The sequence below is a fragment of the Acanthaster planci genome, linkage group LG01 (genome assembly GCF_054643075.1).
Source record: "Acanthaster planci isolate LZ-2023a linkage group LG01, COTS_SCS, whole genome shotgun sequence".
NCBI classification, from domain to species: domain Eukaryota; kingdom Metazoa; phylum Echinodermata; class Asteroidea; order Valvatida; family Acanthasteridae; genus Acanthaster; species Acanthaster planci.
The window spans coordinates 6,745,237-6,766,051 of NC_141777.1; the positions used below are offsets into that span (position 1 = coordinate 6,745,237).

The 20,815-nt window shown below is 40.0% G+C and overlaps 1 protein-coding gene across 14 annotated transcripts in view; it reads left to right on the forward strand.

The window, feature by feature from the left end:
- LOC110988624 (vitamin D3 receptor B-like) overlaps positions 1-20,815 on the forward strand; it is a 233,606-nt gene that overhangs the window by 172,668 nt on the left and 40,123 nt on the right. The window contains exon 1 of one of the 14 annotated variants that reach the window (XM_022252348.2): positions 14,566-15,329. The exons of the other annotated variants lie outside the window; for them this stretch is intronic. Coding sequence (XP_022108040.1) covers positions 15,280-15,329 — 50 coding nt within the window. The 5' untranslated portion in view covers positions 14,566-15,279. Of the gene's footprint in view, positions 1-14,565; positions 15,330-20,815 lie in introns of those variants that run through there. 14 annotated transcript variants of the gene reach the window in all.

A 20,815-nucleotide genomic window follows, 5' to 3' on the forward strand; every position in this document is an offset into this window, starting at 1 on the left:
TCACCTACATTGAAACATATAAGATTTTTCATGAAATGAGCATTTTTATTGGTGGCTCGGGGAACAATGCACTTATAAGAGTAACGAAGAGACCATTTGCTGATTTGTTTACGCCTGTTATTGGTAACAGTGTTCCCGTCCTCGACCAAATGGGGGCTGCCATTGTTGAGCAGTGTTTTGTATTGTTTGGTTTGTAGTCCATGGCATCTCATGGAAGGACATGACAATACGTGCTCTGATATTTAATTTTTAGAAAAAAATAGAGATGAAGGTAAACAATCTGTTAGGAGAATTGTGATTCGGTCGTCAATTGAAAGCACCGTGGAGGAGCCCCCTGTAGGATTTTTTAATAAAATTAGGACATGATTGTGGTTTTGAGATTCCAACCGAGGCATGTCTCATTTGCTTCCATTCTGTCCATTGTCAATATCCAATTTAAAGTCGAATGAAAAAGCTGGGAAAATGGAGTAGTGAATGCTGAAATGAATGAAAATGTATTGCCGCTGCATTGATAATGAGACACATTGTTCTGCCCGAGCCCTTGAGTATGATTTCATACACGTTTGGGTTCAGGCTATACATTGAGTCATGGCTTAATTTAAAGACTGGAAATCTTATTAAGGAACTATTCCGTTGAATGTCCTTTACAACAAAAACCAGTTCCATGTCTTGTGACTGTCCGTGCTTTTAAGCCTTTTCTCCTTTTTCTTTGCCCCATTTTGGATTCCCATTCACGGTCTTATCCCCACTCTTCTCTGAATACTTTCTTTTTGAATTTGTTTTTTGTCAAATTCCTCATCCAGTTGTAAATGCTGCTCTCATAGTTTTGTTCTGTTCTCGCATTCTCTGAGGTCCATCTACTGTCCCTCCCATTCCACAATTTTTCCCCCCCAGTTCCCCAAGGACTGGAAGTTTGTTTGCACTGGGAGACCCTTGTCATAAATATTCGCCCGCAAAAGTTGATTCAAGATATGAAAGTTGTTCTGTACATAGTAAACTATCTCCAGGCTTGGTTTGAATTACTTATCACGGTCGGGACCAACCTCGGCAGCAGTAGGTAACAAGAGATGCCCCAAATGTGGACAGGGACCTCGGCCAAAATAGGCCAGAACTGATAATGTTGTATTGTGTTTATTCTGACGGTGTGGGCTAATTTAATCTGTCCTTTCCCCATCGTGTATAAACCAGGCGGAGGGATGAGCTTGTGGGAGAAGTTTCCACGGCCCCACATGAGCATATGCACGCAGAGCCAAACAAACACGGGAACGTGTGTCCACAAACGCGTCCCACTCTGCAATCTCACCATACTCTTGATCTGCACTAGGCAAATTGTACAGGACACAGGAATTGAGTTGGGGGGGATGGTTGTAGAAGGAAGGAGGGAGGTACTACAGCAGCAATTGTTAGCTTAGCTATTACTGTATTACTGGAAAAACCTGCATGCGTGCGTGTGTGTGCTTGGCCCATATGAACACTGTAACTTGCCATGACTCAATTCTGCGTTCTTGTTTTTCTCTCTCTTGTTTTTTTTTCTTTCTGTCCTTTCTTTTGGGGGAAGCTTTTCATGTCTTGTGGTTGTGGTTAGGAGAAGACTGTTTGAGATGGACTGTTTACCGATGGATCCATGCTAACAATGATGGAAGTGCCTGGTGCTAGTACACGACCAAGCTAGCCTAGGAACCTGAGGATCCATTTCTCAAATATTCCAATCCGTGTGTTAGGTTAACCCAGATAGCGGCCTCTGCTGTATGCTAAGCTCACATGACCCATTGAACCCAGAATGCTAGCCAAGCACATGGCTAGGAGGGGAGAGAGCCAAAAAGGAGAGAAAAACGATGCGCTTGAATTTCTGAAATAGTTTTGCATTTTTATTTGCAGAACCTGATTCTGTCTTGGGGCTGTCGGTTGGACTGCAGTCTGAATTACCTACCCAGGCTTTCAGGAATCTGTCAGCCCACATAAGATTCTAGGTCGCACAGACACACTCTCACACACACGTGCTTACCCAACAATTCCAGTATCCATTGTCCGCTGTGGCATTTTTTGCTATGTTTTCGTTGGCCCAGATCCCTATTTATCTCACTTTTAGGAAATATTCACGCCCCATCTCCATGAAAATGAAAGATAGATGTGTGGAGAAGAAAACAGGAATCGTTGCTCAGATGGTTAAATCAGTGGAACATGAGAAGCCATACTATTCTCTTTGTTATGTTTCTCTATCAGGGTTGTAGCCTTAAAACTTTGCAATATTTATACTTGTTTGTCTTTGATAGTGTCTGATTTCTCTCAGGCTATGGTGTCAGACTTCCTTGACAAGATATGAAGAATAGAAGTCTGTATTGATTGCTTCATGACAGGCATAGATAACACAAGCATTCACTTGAGGTGTTTTTCTGGTACAAGCCACTTATAACCTTGATAAATTTCCCTGGATGAGGCCAAGAATGTTTCCAATGCTGAAGGTGTTCTCTAAATTTAAAATTTAGAGAAAACTAAATTCTACACGTACATGTACTTTTTCCTAATGGTTTACTTTTCCAGGATGCCAGTGTTTTCAATGGTCCTGTGGGAATGAAGCTACTGTTGTTTTTTGCATATGAAATAGAAGTTGTGGAATCTGGGCCTCTATTCAGATGGTATTCTAAAACTCATAATACTCATGAACATTTATGAAGACATAATAATTGTGTCTCCTTCCTTTCATTTTTTTTTCCAGGGCAGTGTTGAATTCATAATATTATGTCTTCATTCTGTGGACCAAATGTTAGTGATTTGGGACAGTCTGGAAAAAGCATCGTACAGTACACACTTCTGCTTTATTTTCTCACTGTAGAGTGGTTGTTTGATTGGGCTAATGCTTGGTTTGTACCATAGAATGGAAACAGAAAAAGGCAATGTATTTCTTGTCATTCTAAAAAAAAAAAACAAGAAGAAAAACTCTAAGCACACGAGCAAAAAAACAAACAAAAAATTGGGAAAAAGAGTGAGGAGGAAAGAACCCCAATGGCTGAAATTGAAATCATATTTGGCTGGTGGTTTGACACGTTGTGTTAGAGCAAGCTAGTATCAATCTTTGTCAACTGTCATCATTAATACGCAGAGCAAACAAACCACAGGGCCATCATTCATACCTCGTTTCATTCATGAGTTGCAGCCCTGTTTGCCCTGCAGTGCCAAATGAGTGATACAAATGCCCAGTTGCTGTGCCCTCTTCTCTTCTCTTTGCTACAACCCTCAAGCTTTCCTACAGATTTCCACTGAAAGCACAGCAGGGTCCAAAGTACCGTTTACTCCTCGTGCCTTAGAAAATCTTTAAAAGATCATTGTTCATTGTTCAGCCTGTCGAATTCCCGCCAGCAGGGAGCTGTGAGGATGACAGCTAATATATAAATGCACTGTGTTCTTTTTTTCCCCTTTAGTCTTTTCTTCCATTTTGAGTGCTGTGGAAAGCATTATTGCACAACTGATGAATACAGTGAAATTTGATCTTTAGAAGAGACATTAGTTGTGGAAGTTTGCTTCCAGACCTCCAAACTAGTTGTTGTCTATTGAGCCTGGGGTTGAATACTTGTCCGTTGAATTTGAAATCTTCAGGGAACGTAGAAACTGTGTAAACTTTTGTTTCTGATGTACCTGTTGATTTCTGCAGTGGTTTCAAAGCAATACATATAATACATACATTTGGAAAGCTCGAGAAAGAAAGACAAGGAAATATATTCTCACACTGCTTCTTAAATGAACGAAAAGAATATAACTAACGGCATTATTTTGTGGGCTATTTAATGGCAGTTACTGAAAAAGGCTTCATTTCATTTCTTGAGTACCAAGACTTGTTATCTCAAAACTACTTCAGTAACCTTGTCTGAGACTTTTGAACTTTGCTAGGACGATGAATGGATAGATTTCAAAGAAAAGTGTTCCATTGAAGCTCTTTTTAAAGAAATAAGTCTTTTTACACCAAGCAAGGGGGTCGAGGTCTGGTCTTGCCATTAACAAGGTCTGAAAGACCTTCAAATACATCATGTAACTCTAACACACTATTGACAAGCGAAATCAATACCCCCATCAGCTGCCCAAATTAATCTTCTAAGCCAAAGGTGTCGCCTCCCTTATCAACAATGTTATGAACCCCTGCGACTGCGTCACGCAGCCCATAATGTAGCCCGCTACGCAATACTGTCCTTTGTCCCCTTTCACGCGAGAGACAATTGCGGTGAAGTAAATGCCTTTAGAGCTGTGCCCACGTTACGATCAATCAGACAGCTCATATTTCTAATACAACAACCTCGCACCCTCCAGTCACACATCAGGGTCTGTGTATGTTCCAGAGAATTCACCCAGCCTGGCCTGAAGAAACTACAGGTTTGGAATCGGTACTGTGTGTTGCTGTGTAACCCCTTTTTTGCCTTTGTCCCTCAAATGCTGGTTATTGTCAGTCCTTGGATATTACACGCGTATCACATTCTGTTTGTTTCTAAATTGCTTGAAAAGCGAGTAAATGAGACCAAATTTCTTCTCTCGGTATTTCTCGGCAAGTCCCTGTGGGCTTCAATGGTCCCAGCTCTGTCAGGGGGGGAGTTTACTGTCGGGGCGGCAGACCTTGGATTCTGCCGTGGCGTTTGTCTTGGGTGGCAAATACATGTAGTAGATGTTGCTGATTGGGCAAGTTCATGGGTCAAGGAAAGTACAGCCTCAGATTGAGAGAGTGGGTTCATGGGTTCATGTTGTGTCTTAATCAAAGCAAAGGCAAAAATCTTGATGAAATTGCTGAATGATATCCTTGACAATACTCTTGGACTTGGTCTGTGGACCAGTAAATGGACGGCCATTAGCACACGGTTATGCATGGACATGTGTAACTATATTCAGTATTGTGGATGAATCTAATCCAAAAAAAAAATTTAAAATAGCTTTTCTCTATGTTAAAAAATCACCCCAATCAGGCCAATCATTATCAACCATTTCCAGACAGCTTGTGAAGTCAATAAATCAGAGAAGGTATCATTTTAAGTTTTTCGAAAGAGGCATGATACGTTGCAATAACTACTTCAGAATTCCACAATAGAATCTTACATTAAAAGTTCAAAAACACTTTATACCAGACTGGTAGGTATGATTGTACATGGATATAAATCATATCACAGTTTCCAAGGAACAGTGCATTATGGGAGTTCATGCTTGTATCCTTGGATACACAGTAACATGTAGCACGTCATGTATCACATGGTTCAGTGCTTACCAGAAATGCATGTAAAATGTTGTTAACATCATGCTTTTCCTTGCATATTTGCCAGTTAATATTCAGAAGGATTATGGATGCAGAATATCTAATGGATACGACCAAAGCTATATTCTGCAAGAGAGTTTTGGGCTAGACTGTTGGAAATAACTATCAAACTGGGATAACGCGAAAGAGTAAGTACATGTAGGTTAGACGTCTTGATTGAAACACTTTTTCTCAAAAGCAGAAAAATGAAAAAATAACAATCAATGTAAATAAATAACAAACTTTTGTGAAAAAATAGGATTGGATTAAAAAAAAGCTGGTATTGGTTAAATCTGAATTGGTTGTTATGGAATCATTGTCTACTTTCCACTGGTTCTAGCTATCCTCTGGAAGTGCACTGTCAGTGATCAGCAGCCAGCCAGAGCTGAGGAGAAAATGAGAATGGAGCCAAGTGAATGGTCTGTCATGTTGATTCACTTCCTTAGCTGTTTGCGGCCAAGAAAACGGGCCATCACTATGAAAGTCTGGTCTCTTATCCCGAAGACTCGTGGAATTGTGTTAGGTAAATGGGCGATGCAACAATACACCCATAGAGCAAGAGGAGACATTTGGGTCAATCAGCATTGTTCCTGAGGTGCGCCCCATCGCCGCGCCACGCTGTGTACTTTTCATAACTGGCTCATTTGGCTGAGAGACGTCACATCGATATTTCTTCGTCTTTTCTCGGCGCGCGTCCGTAGCCACTCCTGAAAGGGACATCCTTTCTTTGAATGAATGCAGTGCAGGGAGGAAAAAAAAAAGCCTAATGGCCATTACCAGGGGGCTGTATGTAGGTCAGCCAAATGAGGGGGAGGAGCTTATTGAATGAAACACACACAAGGGGGTCGGTAAGCTTGTCCTGTAGAGATGTATTTGTAGATATATTGGCAAGTTTGTGGGGCTGCTTCTGGGAGCAGATAGCTTGCCATTTGCTCAGAAAGTCGCTCAGGAAATTTTGTTAGTTTGCTGCACAGACTTTATGACGCCATTGGGAGATCAGGATATCTGAATGATTCTATTTTCCCCTCAAACTTAGCAAACAGAGCAAATGAAATGTATATGAGGCATCATTTTCAAGCTTTTCAGATAAAAAGCAGACATACATGTACCACTTGTTCAAACATGCTGTGGCTGCAACAGAATTATTTCTAATTAGCGAAGTAATGCATAAACATAATGCTGTCATTGAAAGTGGCAGTTCATTGCATCAATTGCTTTTTGGTGGTCACAATATTTTTGGATCTTGATCTTAAATATTGAAGGGTTCAATTAACCTGCGAGACTGTCAGTATGTCATAAAATGAATTTTATGTAGTGTTGCGTTGTGGAATGAATTGCCGTTTAGATGTTAGAAAGATTCCTCTTGAAATGTCAGTTCAGAGTGGCTCTCCCTCGATTCCACATTTGCATTAATAACCAATTTCAATCCAGCCCTTCGTAAACGTTTCCAAACATTGAAAGGACTTTGCATGTAACATGTAGAGTAGAGTTGGAAAGAAGATGTATTTTATGTTTAAGGACTTAATTATTGTCAAGGATTGCCTTGTGAATTCGTTGAGTAAAGTGGAAGGCTTTGTCTGCTTGTGCTTTCTTCCTCAATGGGTATTTTGCTAAGATATGCAAATCATGCCAACTGTATGCAAGGACACGGGGTTTACATCGGCAGCTCCATCATCAACCATTGTTGGCACACACTTGGAGTGTTTGTAGTATAAGCTTGATTTGTGAAAGAAGAATCCACTGTGACTACTATCCATTGGGAGTTCTATGGGATGGTGTAGTACTTCAATGATGAATGTCATCTGCTGCACGTTACTCTTAGGTCTAAGATGAAACTTCATCCCTGATTACTTTTTTATGCTGTTAGGAAGGAATACCTCATTAGTAGAAATATGTCCTGTTTGCTTTCTTCAAGTTTTTTTGCGCTCTGATGTCCCTGCATTTCATTGTGACTGATTGACATGGCCTAGAATTTGCAGTATTTGCCATTGTAGTCTGGTGACTGATGTTAGCTTTGTTCCATTATTTTCCCCTTTTGTGTGAGCATATAAAGATTACAGTGCCTCTTATTACAGATGCTATGTTACAGACATATCTGACCATACATGACTATTCTCTCCACACATGGAATCATCAGATCATGTCAAATCGCAAGTCTATCTAAAATACAGAATCCTGATAGGACATAAGCATAATTACTTGTAGCCAATAGAAAAGTAGCCTTTGACCTCAGCTTCATGGTAAACTGTCCAATAAGTTAATTTTCAGTGTTTCAGTCAGCCTCAAACAGGCCCATCCATCAAAGGGTTAAAAAAGCCTTGAGAAAAACCAGCTTACCTGAAATGCATTATCTCTTAAGGATACAATAATTATACTGAAGGGGTAGCATCTCAAAAGACTGTGCTAAGTTTAAAAGAGACTAAGAGTTAATGCACTTCATGCTAAGATGAGTCTGTCCAGTTCTTCAGTGCATCTCATGAAGTAGCTGTAACTACATGTATCTATCATACATGGGTGCTATCCCCTCAATCTTTTGATGTTTCTAGAAGTCAATTTAATACAGCTGTACACACCTTTAGGAAGGCACTGTTCGAGAACCACCAAAATGACATCGTTGTAGGATGTTTCTTGAATAGCGTGCATCTTTTATTGTTTGACCGGTGCGTCTGCATAGTGACGATGTCATTTTGGTGGTTCTCAAACAGTGCCTTGCACATCTTTAGTTCTAAGGTATGTGGTTGCCTGGTTTCAAAGCGCCCTCTCTTATCCACTCGCAGAGCCCCTGCCCTTAGCTATCTTTGTGTATCCATGCAGTTGTTCATGCATTTGCCTGACTACCTGTGCCTGTCAAGAGTAGTAAATTTTGGGTTCGTAAGTGGCAATAAACAGATATTCCTTTACAAATCTTTTGCACAAAAGAAAAAAAGCAGTGGGCAATGAAAGTGGTTGTGTTGGCTTTGCGACCACCAGTAGAAATCCTTTAGCTACTCCATAAATCCTTTCATATCTGAAGAAATGTATTAGTTAGAATTATAGCTATCAACATGTAGGATGGCCTTAATGAAACTTTGATGGAATTTGGCACCTGGCCACCGACTTTTTAGTAACATGAATATCGTTCTCATCAACTGCTCATTAATTCTTTCAAACTCTCCCTGAATGCCAAAGGTGTGCAGTGTATATAATAGGGAATATAAGGAATATAGGAATATAATAGGGAAAAGCAAAAATATTGGTCGAAATGCAGCGTACAGTAACATCTGGGGGCCATTTGCCGATTTTACCCTTAAACTTTGCGGAGGGAGGATGAAACAAACATTAATGCAGACCATGTGTCCAAGGTAACCACAATTTATGACTCTCTCTGTCTTTATCTCTTGTGGAAACTTTAAAAGGTCTGTAAAGCTTCAACGACTGTTTCCTACGTTAGTTAAAGAACTCTGACAAAGACATAAGCATAACTTAGCATTGATGGTGGCTGTGTGTGTCAGCCTTGACTTTTTATTAGACATGTAAGATTCTTTGTGAGCATAAAAACAAGTATGATTTTTGTTGCTCCATTGTTGTCTTCCTGGCCAAGATGGACATGGTCACCAAACATTTGTAGGGTCAAGTGGGGTTTTTCTTTGGAGGCAGGAGAACCACCTTTGTTCCCATGTGAATCAGCTATAAATCCCCTTAAACCAGCCGGCCAAAGTCTTGGATAGCCTGGGTCGACAGCCCACCAGATGGAAGATGAATTTCTATCGAGTTCAATTAGGTTGCTTCCATCGGCTGGATGATTGAACTCCTTAACTTGACCCGTACCTTGAGGCCTTTGGTGTTCCGGTGACCAATACTGGAGTAGTTAGCATTCCAGTAGCATTACTGGCTTGTTTTGTTATTTACTGGGTGTGACACCAGACTTATTTCAATCTGACTTTTTATGATGTAAAATTACCAAAATTTAAGGGGAGTTTTTTTACAATGAGATAAAAACAATTTGTTGGATGATTTGGCATCCATGAAATCATGTCATGCAGGAATTCGTGATTATAACTTTAACTGTAAATTGTATCTTTGAGTTTTTAGAGTGACTTTCTACCATTGAAATCTTGATTACCTGCTTGTTTCATTGCGAGGTGTAGAATGTTGTTATTAAGAAGCTGTTACATTTCGTGCATCACTGACTTGTCCTGAAATCAAATACATTCCATTATTACTCAAATGACATCAGGCAATTCCTTAATGTCAAATGCCAGAAAACATGAATTGTTATGAATATTCTGGATTGTCAATGATTTTTTTTTCCCTGGTTACATCCAATTATCTTGGAATTACATGCTGCAATTCCAGCCAGTCAGGCACATTACAGTAGCCAGCAAAGCTTTACTACATGAAGAAAACAAATGGTCACCAAGGGAACAATTTATATATGCACCATGTCACATCATTTTCAGACGTTATTTTCTCTGAGCCATCTGACCTGGGACAGCCAGAACCAATTTAGCCTCAAGATTTCTTGTCACTATCTCCCCTGATCACTGACACTGTCTTCGTCTCTCTCTTTCTCTTCTGTGACAGTCGGCAACACAATGCCCCGTCAATTAGAGCGTTACGATCAGTGAATACTATTAAAAAAAATTTGCAAGTCACACCTTAGTCCTGAATGGGTACCATGCGACATGGCCTTTGCGTGTTAGCGTTAAGTAGCTGGCGTGTATTACTATCTTGTTATCGGCAAGACCCTGAAGCTTCAAGTCTCTCAGGGGGAGTCGGTTTTCCCCTCCAATATCAATAGATTTCTCAGTCTTCTGTTTCGTTTTTTGCATCCACGGGGTTTGCAGCATGGAGATATTTGTCAGTTGATGCCGCCGGTCGATCGTTTCCTCCCGGCAGGGTACCGGTGAGACATCCTCGGTATATTGCGATCATCGGTCGCCAGGCATAGTTCATGATTGAAGTAGCCTTTCCAGTGTACTTGTGCTCGCTTCAAGTGTTGCTGTGAACCCCGCGGGCAGGATTTCGCTGTAAAGACCATTTAAACAAGCTAGTTGATTCCAGTTCTTGGCCTGTGAGCCCTAGCAACTGGAACAATCGTTAACTGTCAGTGATAAGAAGACTAATTAGCGAGTCTAGCTCAAGAAAATGCTTGTAGGCTGGACTTTTCACTACTCTATAATTCCATTGATTAAAAGCATTTATTTCCAGAATAGAGTTCAATGTAAAATTTGAACAGGACTCCAGGGGAAAAAGTAGCAAATGAAGTATGTGGATATTCCTTGTGGAGTTGTATTTTGCATAGATTTGCACCCAAATTCACTTAATGTGATATGTAAAGAGATAATCTATTATATCTTAGAATATCACATTAAAACGTATTGCTCCTTAGAAATGAAAATAACTCTCAAAACTTTTAATGATATCAATAATGAAAATAAGCTGCAGAGAAATTTCAATGTTTACCTAGCTCAAAAATCAAGGCCAAACAGGAACTTTTTTTGTGGGTAGTTAGCATTGTTTACTTAAACTGTAAGTAATTTCTTCAATGTTCATTGTTACTTCACTGTCCACTTGGGTATATTAACTTTTTACTGTAACATTTATCATTGGACTTGTTTGGGAAAGAAAGCAAAAGCAAAGTGTACATTTGTGTCCGAACAATGTCAGTCTTTCTCAATTGCGTTTGGTCCCCCGTGCCTTTCTTTTGCCATCAAGTTCACTCAACTCTTGTCTGACTACCTCACTATTTTTCTTTCTGGAGGGGCTGTGATGGTGAATCTGGGGTCACTCTAGGTCAGTGACAGACTGCTTGAGGTCACGCAAGGTCAAGTTGTTGTTCAGAGACAAGACTGGTCTGCCATACTTGTATGTGAAACTGTCAAATTTTTGAAGGATTTCTACTCATCTACCTTGAAGTATTGGAAAAAATGATGGATAAAATATTTGAACTGTTGAGTTCAGAAAATGCAACGATTAGGTTTGATGACATTTATGTGTTTGGTAAATTGGACCATGGAAAATTTGAAAGACATAATTTGGAAACCTTTTAACTTGTTTTGATTCAATTATATGTATACACCTTTTTGTGTTTTTGTGGACATTTTTTACAAGGGAATATCAATAAATGCTTTCTTGGTCCGATTAGGAGAATGGATGCTGATAATCTCCCTTGCCAACTGTCCATTCTCTTGAGCTGAATGTTTAAGACTGGCCAAAGCACTCATGTGTCCCCATTTATAAATACCTTTTGAGTCAGAAAGTCAAAACTAGTTGAAAAATAATGAAAGTCCTTCGAGTTTGTTCAACAGTTTACTTTATTTCTTGCAAAAATCCCTTATGCCATGTTATGGTACATGTTTGTGTCTCTCACGAGCAGTCATAAACAATCTCCTTATATAGAGGTTTTTCACATGATGTAACGTGACGCTGTAAGGCATATCAGGAAGTGTAACATGTCCATGGAGGCATGTGCATTTTCAAATCTTTGTATTTCTTGTGGCAGTTTCATGTACACCAGAATGTGGAGAGACTTTGAAGGTGCATACGCACTCAATTTACGTTGTATCACAGTGAGTGATTTCCCCTGTATTGCATCTTTTTTCGTGATGTGGTTTGGCAATGTTGCTTTCGTTTTCAAAATTACATCACAGTTGCTGGATGCAACATGTGATACAGTTTGTGATGGAGATTTCCAAAGTATAAAACAAATCTTAGGGGATCTTTGACAAATTGTTACCTGAACTGTTAATGGTAAAAGAAGTCAAAATAGGATGAAAATCCCACAAGACAGTCACTGTACCACAGTGACAGCATACATGAAACATACATGTATATGCGTACATAGTTGCAGGCAGGCTGCACATGCAACTTGGAAAGTTTTCACTGTGAAGAACGTACGTGCAGCATGCACGAGATTGGTTCCCGCTGCCACGCTGCACCACTGAAAGATACACAGTAGACGGACTACAAACCAGACTCCAGCACAGCGTAAAAACCATGGTGTAGAGAAAGGGTTGCATGTATACATGTCTTCACTCCATTGAAAACATGCAGAGACCCACTAGTAATACTAATAGAGGTAGCAGTAGTTCTGGAAACCTGCTGTGGACAGACTTAGGCTTACCGACCGGGGCCAATCGGCATGCACATGGTTAGTGATAAGATATAACACTGCAGGTGTATCATTGTGCACAAACTTTTTCAACTCAAAATAAAGTTGAATTCACATAAACCAAAGACTCTACACTACGAGTATGACAAAGTTATCCGAACTTGGCCTTCCTCTAGCTGTACATATATTTTTATTCTCAGGCCACATAAAGAAATTGTTGACTGTCCCCGCCCCACCCACCAAAATACCCTGACCCCTAGTTTTGACTTTTAATCATCTGTTTTGTATTTGCTCTGCGCGACTAATTCATTGCGACACAGAATCAATTTTTGGCTATACAACAAGAAAATAGTGCAGCAAATTAGGTACACAGAATATTGAAATAAAATCGCTCACTGTATTACATGGTATTTGTACCACATGTCCAGTCTTACAGCGCTCGGCTCTTTTTGGTTGATGCTGGGACTAGTCCACTAACATAATGCAGAAATTAGTGGAGCTGGTAAGTCCCAGTACTGTCAGTGAGAATCTCCTGAGTATTGACTGTTCTGTATTTGTTTGGATTGCATATATGAATTGTACATTGTACCAGTGATCCCCAAAATATTGTGGTCAAGATATCTTTCTTGGCCATCCAAACCTGTGATTAATACAGCCATACTCTTTAAGCAACTTGACTAATTTGGTCATGGCTGTTAAAGCATGTCCTTTTAGGATCAAATGTCTGCTGAACACCACAATACTCTAAACCCTGTTGAATTACATCAGTATGGATTAAATCCACCAGGTAAACAGGATTAAACACTAATTCAGTAACAGTTACAGCTAGGGATTATGAGTAGAACTGGCTACAAAAGGAGAAGACCTGTAGATCAACAAGGTGTTGCTCAACTACTGTTGATTATCTTGTAACTGGTACCTGTTAAGATATCTTACCCATTAATTAAGCCAAAAAGAAGAGCTCTTTTGCAACTTTGAAGAACTTCCCTATCTCAGTTTTGATGTCTCAACTAAACGGTACACTGTATTGGTCGGGATGTTTTTCTTTGTTCACATACTGCATAGTGACTTTTTAGATTACAACCAGTCATCTGTTCTTTCATTGCATTTTGTCTGTTCTCATTTTTCTTTTTCCATTTTCTGTTTTATAGCTGTGGCACATGTTAATAGTCATTGCCATTTCTTCCTGCATCAGTTTCCTTCCTCATTTGTACCTGTACCTAATTCCACATACTCTTATCAAATTAGCATTCTACATGTTGTTTTTCTGTGTGTTGGTAAGCTACCCCTGGGGAACGTGATTCGCCAGTAAAATATTTGACGTGATGTCTACTGTTATTCATAATCATTTTAAGTATTTTACCAACAGCTGTCTGTTACTTTTTGCCTTATCACCATTTCTTCCATTTTTTTTCTTTCTCTGTAAGTAGTGTTAAGTGATGACTCGTTCTGTCTACGTGAAAGCAGCCAGCCCAAAGTGCACAAGAACTATCCAATTTTGTATTAGGCTGCTACCTTTATCAAATCTTTTTACCGTGATTTGAATTGCCCACAGGCAGGGCTGCCAGTTCCTTTCTGCTTGTTGCTACTCATGCCTTACTAGGGAGATAGGCTCAGCTTTTTTTGCGAATGTCTTTGTTCGACCCAGCTGCCTTTTATGCATTACACACACGTACATCTATATTTCTGTATTGCTGCTTTAAAAAAAAGTGCTTGTCAACCTAAAGCACACATTGGTATTTTAAGAGCCATTTGTGTGCCTTGCCATTATTCTCGACAAGTTTGGCCACAATGGCTGTATCATCGGCTCACAAAATAGGCGTTCTTGTTATCATTCAACTGTCATTTTTCCCCTGCCCATTTAATCGCAATATTTCCTGTTCAATGACTCCAACCCCCTAAAAGGAGGTCAGTCCTTTTGATTTGGCGTTGCTGTTTTCCATTCAAGCTTAGTGCATGCAGCACAACCTGCTTCTTACCCATACACCATGCAAATTGGCAGAGTTGGTCTGCTGCCTTTTATGAAAGACACTCCACAGCTGAGCAAATCCCAAGCATGCCGGGGAGCCTCGACGTGGGAACCCAGGACACAAGACTAGTTGGTGGACTGCACTAAGTTCATGTTCATAACAAGCTGTCATCGCACTGTTTACCAGCGGGCTGAGGGGTTGCTATTGGCCTTGACTGAACTTTACGAGGTAGAGTGTACGTGCACTGTGGGTGTGCAAGAACACTGTAAACCATAGTGCAGTGTGCGCATTGCTGGGATACAAGGCTATAATACGAGAGGGAGATATGCCAGCTAAGGCATTTTACAAGCTGCAGGCTGTGGTTGTGGGCCAGACAGGGCTCCTACCACCAGGCATCAGATGAGACCGACTACCAACCATGCCGCTAACACACTCTGCCTTGTTTTTCTGCTGCTATTGAGCCAGGAGATCGTTCCACACTTTTGGTTGAGCCTGTAGTTGTTGAAACCACTCTTGACATTTGACAACCAGCCTTATACTCACGTCTTTCACTGCAGTTTAAGTCCAGCTACCTTCAACTAATGTATAGGCCCACCACGTTCTCAGTAACTTAGGACCAGAGGGCCCAGTGACCCAGTACCATAAGTACCTGGGGTGTGAATGGTCGTGTTTCTTTTTAGCTACTTATTGGATCTTTCCAAATATCTGAGTTGTTAACGAGGCTCGCAAGTGTATTTCAGACGATCCAATTGTTTTCCTAACTGGCTTTCTTCCAACGCAGCAGTTGTTTTTCAAGCGAAACACTTCCAGTTTACCTCGGATTGCCGTGTATCAGAAGTAGACATCAGCAACCATCTTTGGCCGGACATCTAACCATCAACTTCAAACCTCCATCCAATTTACAGTGTGACTGTGTTATTTGGTTTGTCAAGTTGGTTCTCATCACCGTCATGGAGGTCTTCTGGAAGAAGATTGTTGAAAATGAAGATCTTTTCACAGGGTATGTAACTTAAAGGCTTATCTTGTTTTGAGGACAACAGTCTATCTCTATTCTGCCAATATGTTGAATTGTTATCCTTCATAATTGGTGTGACCCCAAGGCCGTGGCTTATTCCACCCTTTTTGTTTTACTTTAAATGCTGTTTCTTCACATCGATTATGAGCAGGCCAGTGTTTCTGCCAAGTGACTCCGACAGTATTTGATTAATTACGGTGAACTAATTTATGCATGAAATTCTTCCCACGATGCATGTAGGATTTTTAATCCACAAGGATGGTTTTGATGCAATTAGGCACGTTCTGTCAAGCGCAGCATTTTGGTTACATATCCGTGAAAGATTCACATTGTCGCTCTGGCTAGAAAAGGTGTCACTTGTGAAAAATGATGCCTGCCATAGTGTTTTTTAGGTGCTTTCCAATCATTTCATTCAGGAAGCAAAATAAGTTAAAATGTTGAAATTGTGAGTTGTATATATCTGTGTTTCAAAAGAAAATTGACATTTAATCCAGGTAGACTGAAGCCTTCTAGTTCTACAAAGTGAGATATACATGTAGCAAACAGTTTTTACTGGCTTTTATTGGGAATATTTCTATTTACTGGGAGATGGAAATGGACTTGCCACGTCTGTTTGTTGTTGGTGTGTAGAGACGTTGTTGCCTTTTGCTCTGATAACACTGTTTCCAAGGTCACAAAGACAACCATCAAAAACAGATAAAGAGATTTTATAAAATCCCCACAGTGTGGCCGTAAATTACTATGCCAATTGTGTGTATTCATTGGTGTGGTATTGCTACCACCTCTACCAAGGTGCTAGCTTCCACAAGGCCCACAAAACAAATCCCAGACACAAATGTCCAGCGGCTTGGGTTTTTTGTTTAAAAATGGCAGGTGTGAATATGGCCTGGGCACAGGCTCCAATCTGTAGTCAGAGCATAACATCGGCAAGACCACCCCCCCCCATTGTAAGCACAAGTCAAGATTATGCACTGAGTACAATGGATGGCCGACCTTGGCAGATTTTTTTGTCCTGCAGAAAAATTGACAGATGTGTACAATTTCCCTGATGACTGAAAATCCAATGGCCAGATTTTAATTGATAATTAGAGTTTTTTAATTTCAACAACAGTTTTCAATTTGTTGCCATTTACAGAAGATGGAAAGCCCGATTATAAGACATCAGTAAATAATGCATCATAGAAGTCAGCAGTGTATACCGACTAATTATAACATTTGTGCTTGATTGTTTTTGCCATTTTAAATTTTATGAGGGTCAGTAATATATGGAGGATTTAGCCTGAGTTGAAATCAGTTTAATGTCTTAAAATATGATGTTTCACTGAGTGTTCTGTTTTAACCTTGTCAGAGCTGCATACGATAATGTTCTAACGAAAAAAGGACAAAACGTTTTTAATTGTCAACTTATTATCCGTCCACCTGGGCAATATACCAAAAATGTCTTGAAATCCATTACTTTTTATTTGCTTTTATTGCTGTGAATTTTGTTTATTATGGTTTTTTTTATCCTTTACTATGCTTGGTTAAGCATGTAGGTTTGCAGGTTACCTTTGTTCACAAACATTCATTGTTTTCAAACCTCTTTTTATCAGGACATGTGATCTTTCGTGTATTCTTTCAGAGATACCAGTAGGTAATAATCTTTTATGGCTTCCAGATTTGGTACCATTACTTACAATATGAGAAAGTGGAGAAATGCAATCTCGTGTACAGTCATCATGGGTAGTTTTTTGGAATAGAATGCGCGAAATTCAGTCCTTCCCATTATTAAAATGACACAAGTGAATGAAATAATTTATTGAACAAGATAAACAAATACAAGTAATTTTGATGTCATCATGATCACTCTTCATACATGCCATTTGTAGTCAGAGCAATATTTATATTTTCTTATTGTCCAAATGAAAAGTACAGTCTAGTTCAATGGCAAACGTACCGGGCAGTCCGTGTGATCAATATTTGCTGTTAGTAATTATAAGGCCATGTTCCAAAGCCCAAGTCCTACACTGCAAGGCACTGTGCGCAAAATAAAAACACAGCAGGACTGTGACTATGAACATGATCACAAGTGGAATTTATTCAGTGCATTCCTAGGTGTCGGCGTGCCATAACAGCTACAATTTACACACATTGTCAGTTGTGAATATTTACCTTGTCACTGTTTTAAGTTTTGTCACCCAGTCATGTCTCTGGAGTTCATTTCTTTTGTTACGAAGGGATTGAATGTAATGAATAGCAAGCCATGCTATCATCTGACCAGTGTTCATCCATTTCACATTTTCTATTAATGTCAATATGAGTGTGTTTTTCATTGATCATCTGTTTGGGATTCAGGCTACTATTTTGGTCATTGATCATCTGTTCGGGATTCAGGCTACTATTTTGGTCATTGATCATCTGTTTGGGATTCAGGCTACTATTTTGGTCAGTGATGATAGAGGAAACGGGACATGTTGACTTTTACATTGTTCTTGACTGGTTTCCCAACCATATCACCTTAGCATCCCTAACAGCCCCAAATCAGTGGATTTCAATATGATTTGGGAGTTAGGGTTATTAATCTAAACTTATTGTACAGGCATTCTCTGTTTTATATTATAAAACAGTTCATATGTTCAGCCAATTGCATGTGTGATGTTCAGGTACTGAAATGGATCATGCGTCCCTGTCCTGATTTTTGTAACCAAGAATTTTCTCACAGAGTCAAAGTTCATTATTTTCCAGGTTTTTCTCTGATACTGAAATTCCATTCACATTTGAGTAGGAAACCAGCCATTGTAACATTATATTCATTGGTTTCAGTGAAGCTACATTTAGGCCTACCAAAAGTTTTTTGGACAGAGTCCTTGAAAAATTCAGTACAATCTTTATGCTAGTTAAAATACTGTAAATAGTCATTGCATGTATCTGAATGTCTTGTAAATGTAGTTGATGATGATGAGTAGAGAGCAGTAGATTGGTTTTTTGGGGCAATTTGTGACAGAGTTGTGGGTTAGCATGGTAGAAGCTAGAAGGACTAAGCGGAAATGTGCACTTTCCCTTGCCTAGAAAAACTAGTGTAAGTTGGCGGGCAGCAGAGCAAAGCTTAAGTATGTAGCATTTGAAATGAGAAATATTTGGTTTTGTCTTGGAGTTAGCCTGGGAGTATGCCCTCAAGTAATACTGTGCTGTAGGCAGCCTCAACTGCTTGAAGTTCATATGGATGGTTAGAGCATTTTATAGCAAGGAGTGTTTCCTATCAAAGTTGATGCCCTAACATATTTCATCTGACTGGTTGACCTCCCCTCTTTGGGAAGGAGGGCGAGGGGGCTATTACAACAGACCTTAGCAACATTACACGGGGAAGTACGGGGACAAGCAGGGATATGCATAATCTCTTGCCCCATTTGTACCCTATGATACCCCTGGCTTATTATTTTGGGAGGAGCCAATTCCAATCCCCAGTGTTATTTCACCAGCAGTTTACGCCAGGGGCCAGCAGGCTAGGGAGTTTCATTTCCTTGCTGCCTGGTAAGATTGAATATTATGCAACCTGTGGCAATGGATTAGTGCCTGTTGGTTTTCTGTAAAGGGCAGACAGCCAAGCTTACCATGGGCATCCTCGAGGCAGGCAAAGCTATACATTATAGTCTGTTCTCCCATGCCCATAGTTTTGCCTTATTCCTTCCTCACTATTTTGTCCAGCCAAGGCAATTGCTATCTACTTTGGCGATAACTAACCCCCAACAAAAGAGCCTTTCAGTTTTCACCCCCAGTTTTCCTCCAACTTCGGTTGGGACAAATGTCAGATTGTGTTAACAATGATCCCCTGTGCAACAAGATTGGTATAGCGCTGACAACGTTATTAATTACATCGGTATCGTTGTTAGGGAACATAGCAAGCATGCCTTCTAATTTCAGTAGGAGTGAGGTCCTTTTTTTGGTGGCAAACAGAGACAGGGATTTCTTCTTCTTGATGGTGTTAATTTTGTTGTGAGATTAATGGCAGAAGCTTGGGGAAAAAGCGTGCATTCACTTGAAAAGTTGACCTGCAACTATGCCTTTCCATTTTGAATCAGCCTCTGAAGAGAAAAGGCACCCCCATTTAAATTAAGTGGTTTGCAGATTCTGGTCTTTCAAGTATTCAACAGCTGTTTGTATGGGTTTTATTGTAAGCCTTGGGGCTTCAATTGGAGAGAAAAAGGAGAAGTAACTGTACTTTAAATAGGGCAGTCATTGGGGTAAACGCTTGTAAAGAACGGGTATATTGAAGGAATGTTTGCTCTCAAGAATGTTAAGGATATTTATCTCCACAAAAGTGAGGATTTAATTTTTTTGTGAAGTTGGGATTTCAGTCTCAAAATCATGCATGAATCTGACATCTGTTCCAAATAAGATACAAAAGAAGATTTGGTGTAACTTCATTACCAAGTGCCATTATGATCTGTCAGAGATATTTAAATCATACAAATCTGCCATCCAAACATAAAGGATAAATTTCCTTTCCTTTTTTAAACTATGTAAGGCTGTGTTCTCGTTTTTTATGACTAGGTTTTGTGGGTAACAGGAAAAAATACTCCAAATTGGAGAAGTCAAATTGTTTCAGAGTCTTGAGAGTGCCACTTGTGTGCACTGCCTCTTTACTGCATGCCGCTAGACCACACACTGTCTCTCTCCCCTGCAACTCAAGAACATCAAGGTGAAATGGAGTCGGCCCTTCTGGCCATAAACCTGCAGATTGTTTACAGAAGGAAGGTTGAGATACTTGTTTGTCTTCGCCTGAGAGACGCCACCGTTTGTTTGGCTTACTGCCACACTGTCTTTTGGCTGTGTCCTCAAGTTCGGCCACGTTTCCCTCTTCACAACTTTGCCATGTGCAAAAAAATGGCAAAAAAACTTAAGCATGCAATTGTCTGGTCTCTTGGTATGCGCCTTTCTGAAAGTGCTATGACCGGTTAGCAGTTGGATGAGCCTTTATGGCATAACTAAAACACAGATGGTCTTACTTGACCGTGGTGGGCTTTTAGCTACTAATACCAGTTTGGGTGGCTAGCCTATGCCCCTTGTTTTGCTATCTTTGGCTGCTGTGGAGAGGACAGCCCCTGTGCCTTCCAGCGAGAAGTAGACAGTTGGAATGATACCATGCCAAATGTTTGCCGGGACCTAAAACTTGCCAGCTCTGTTGCCCTTGATACACCTTTAGTTTTTATGACTATGGTGATTTCTCTGGGCACATTTCACATTCCAAGAAGGCCCATGACAAACCAGACAATACATGTACAGTCATTGATCCCACTTCATAGATTTTTACACCGTTGTACGTACCGATATATCGACTAATACCGTTAAAAATGAATATGATGCATGAGTCAACACAGCATACTCAGCTTCATGCAGAACTACCAACATTGTATGAAAACCTGCTCATAACTTTGATCAACCAGTGAAAAAATGAAAATGCTTGCTCTTGAACTTCTTTTGGTATTAAAAGA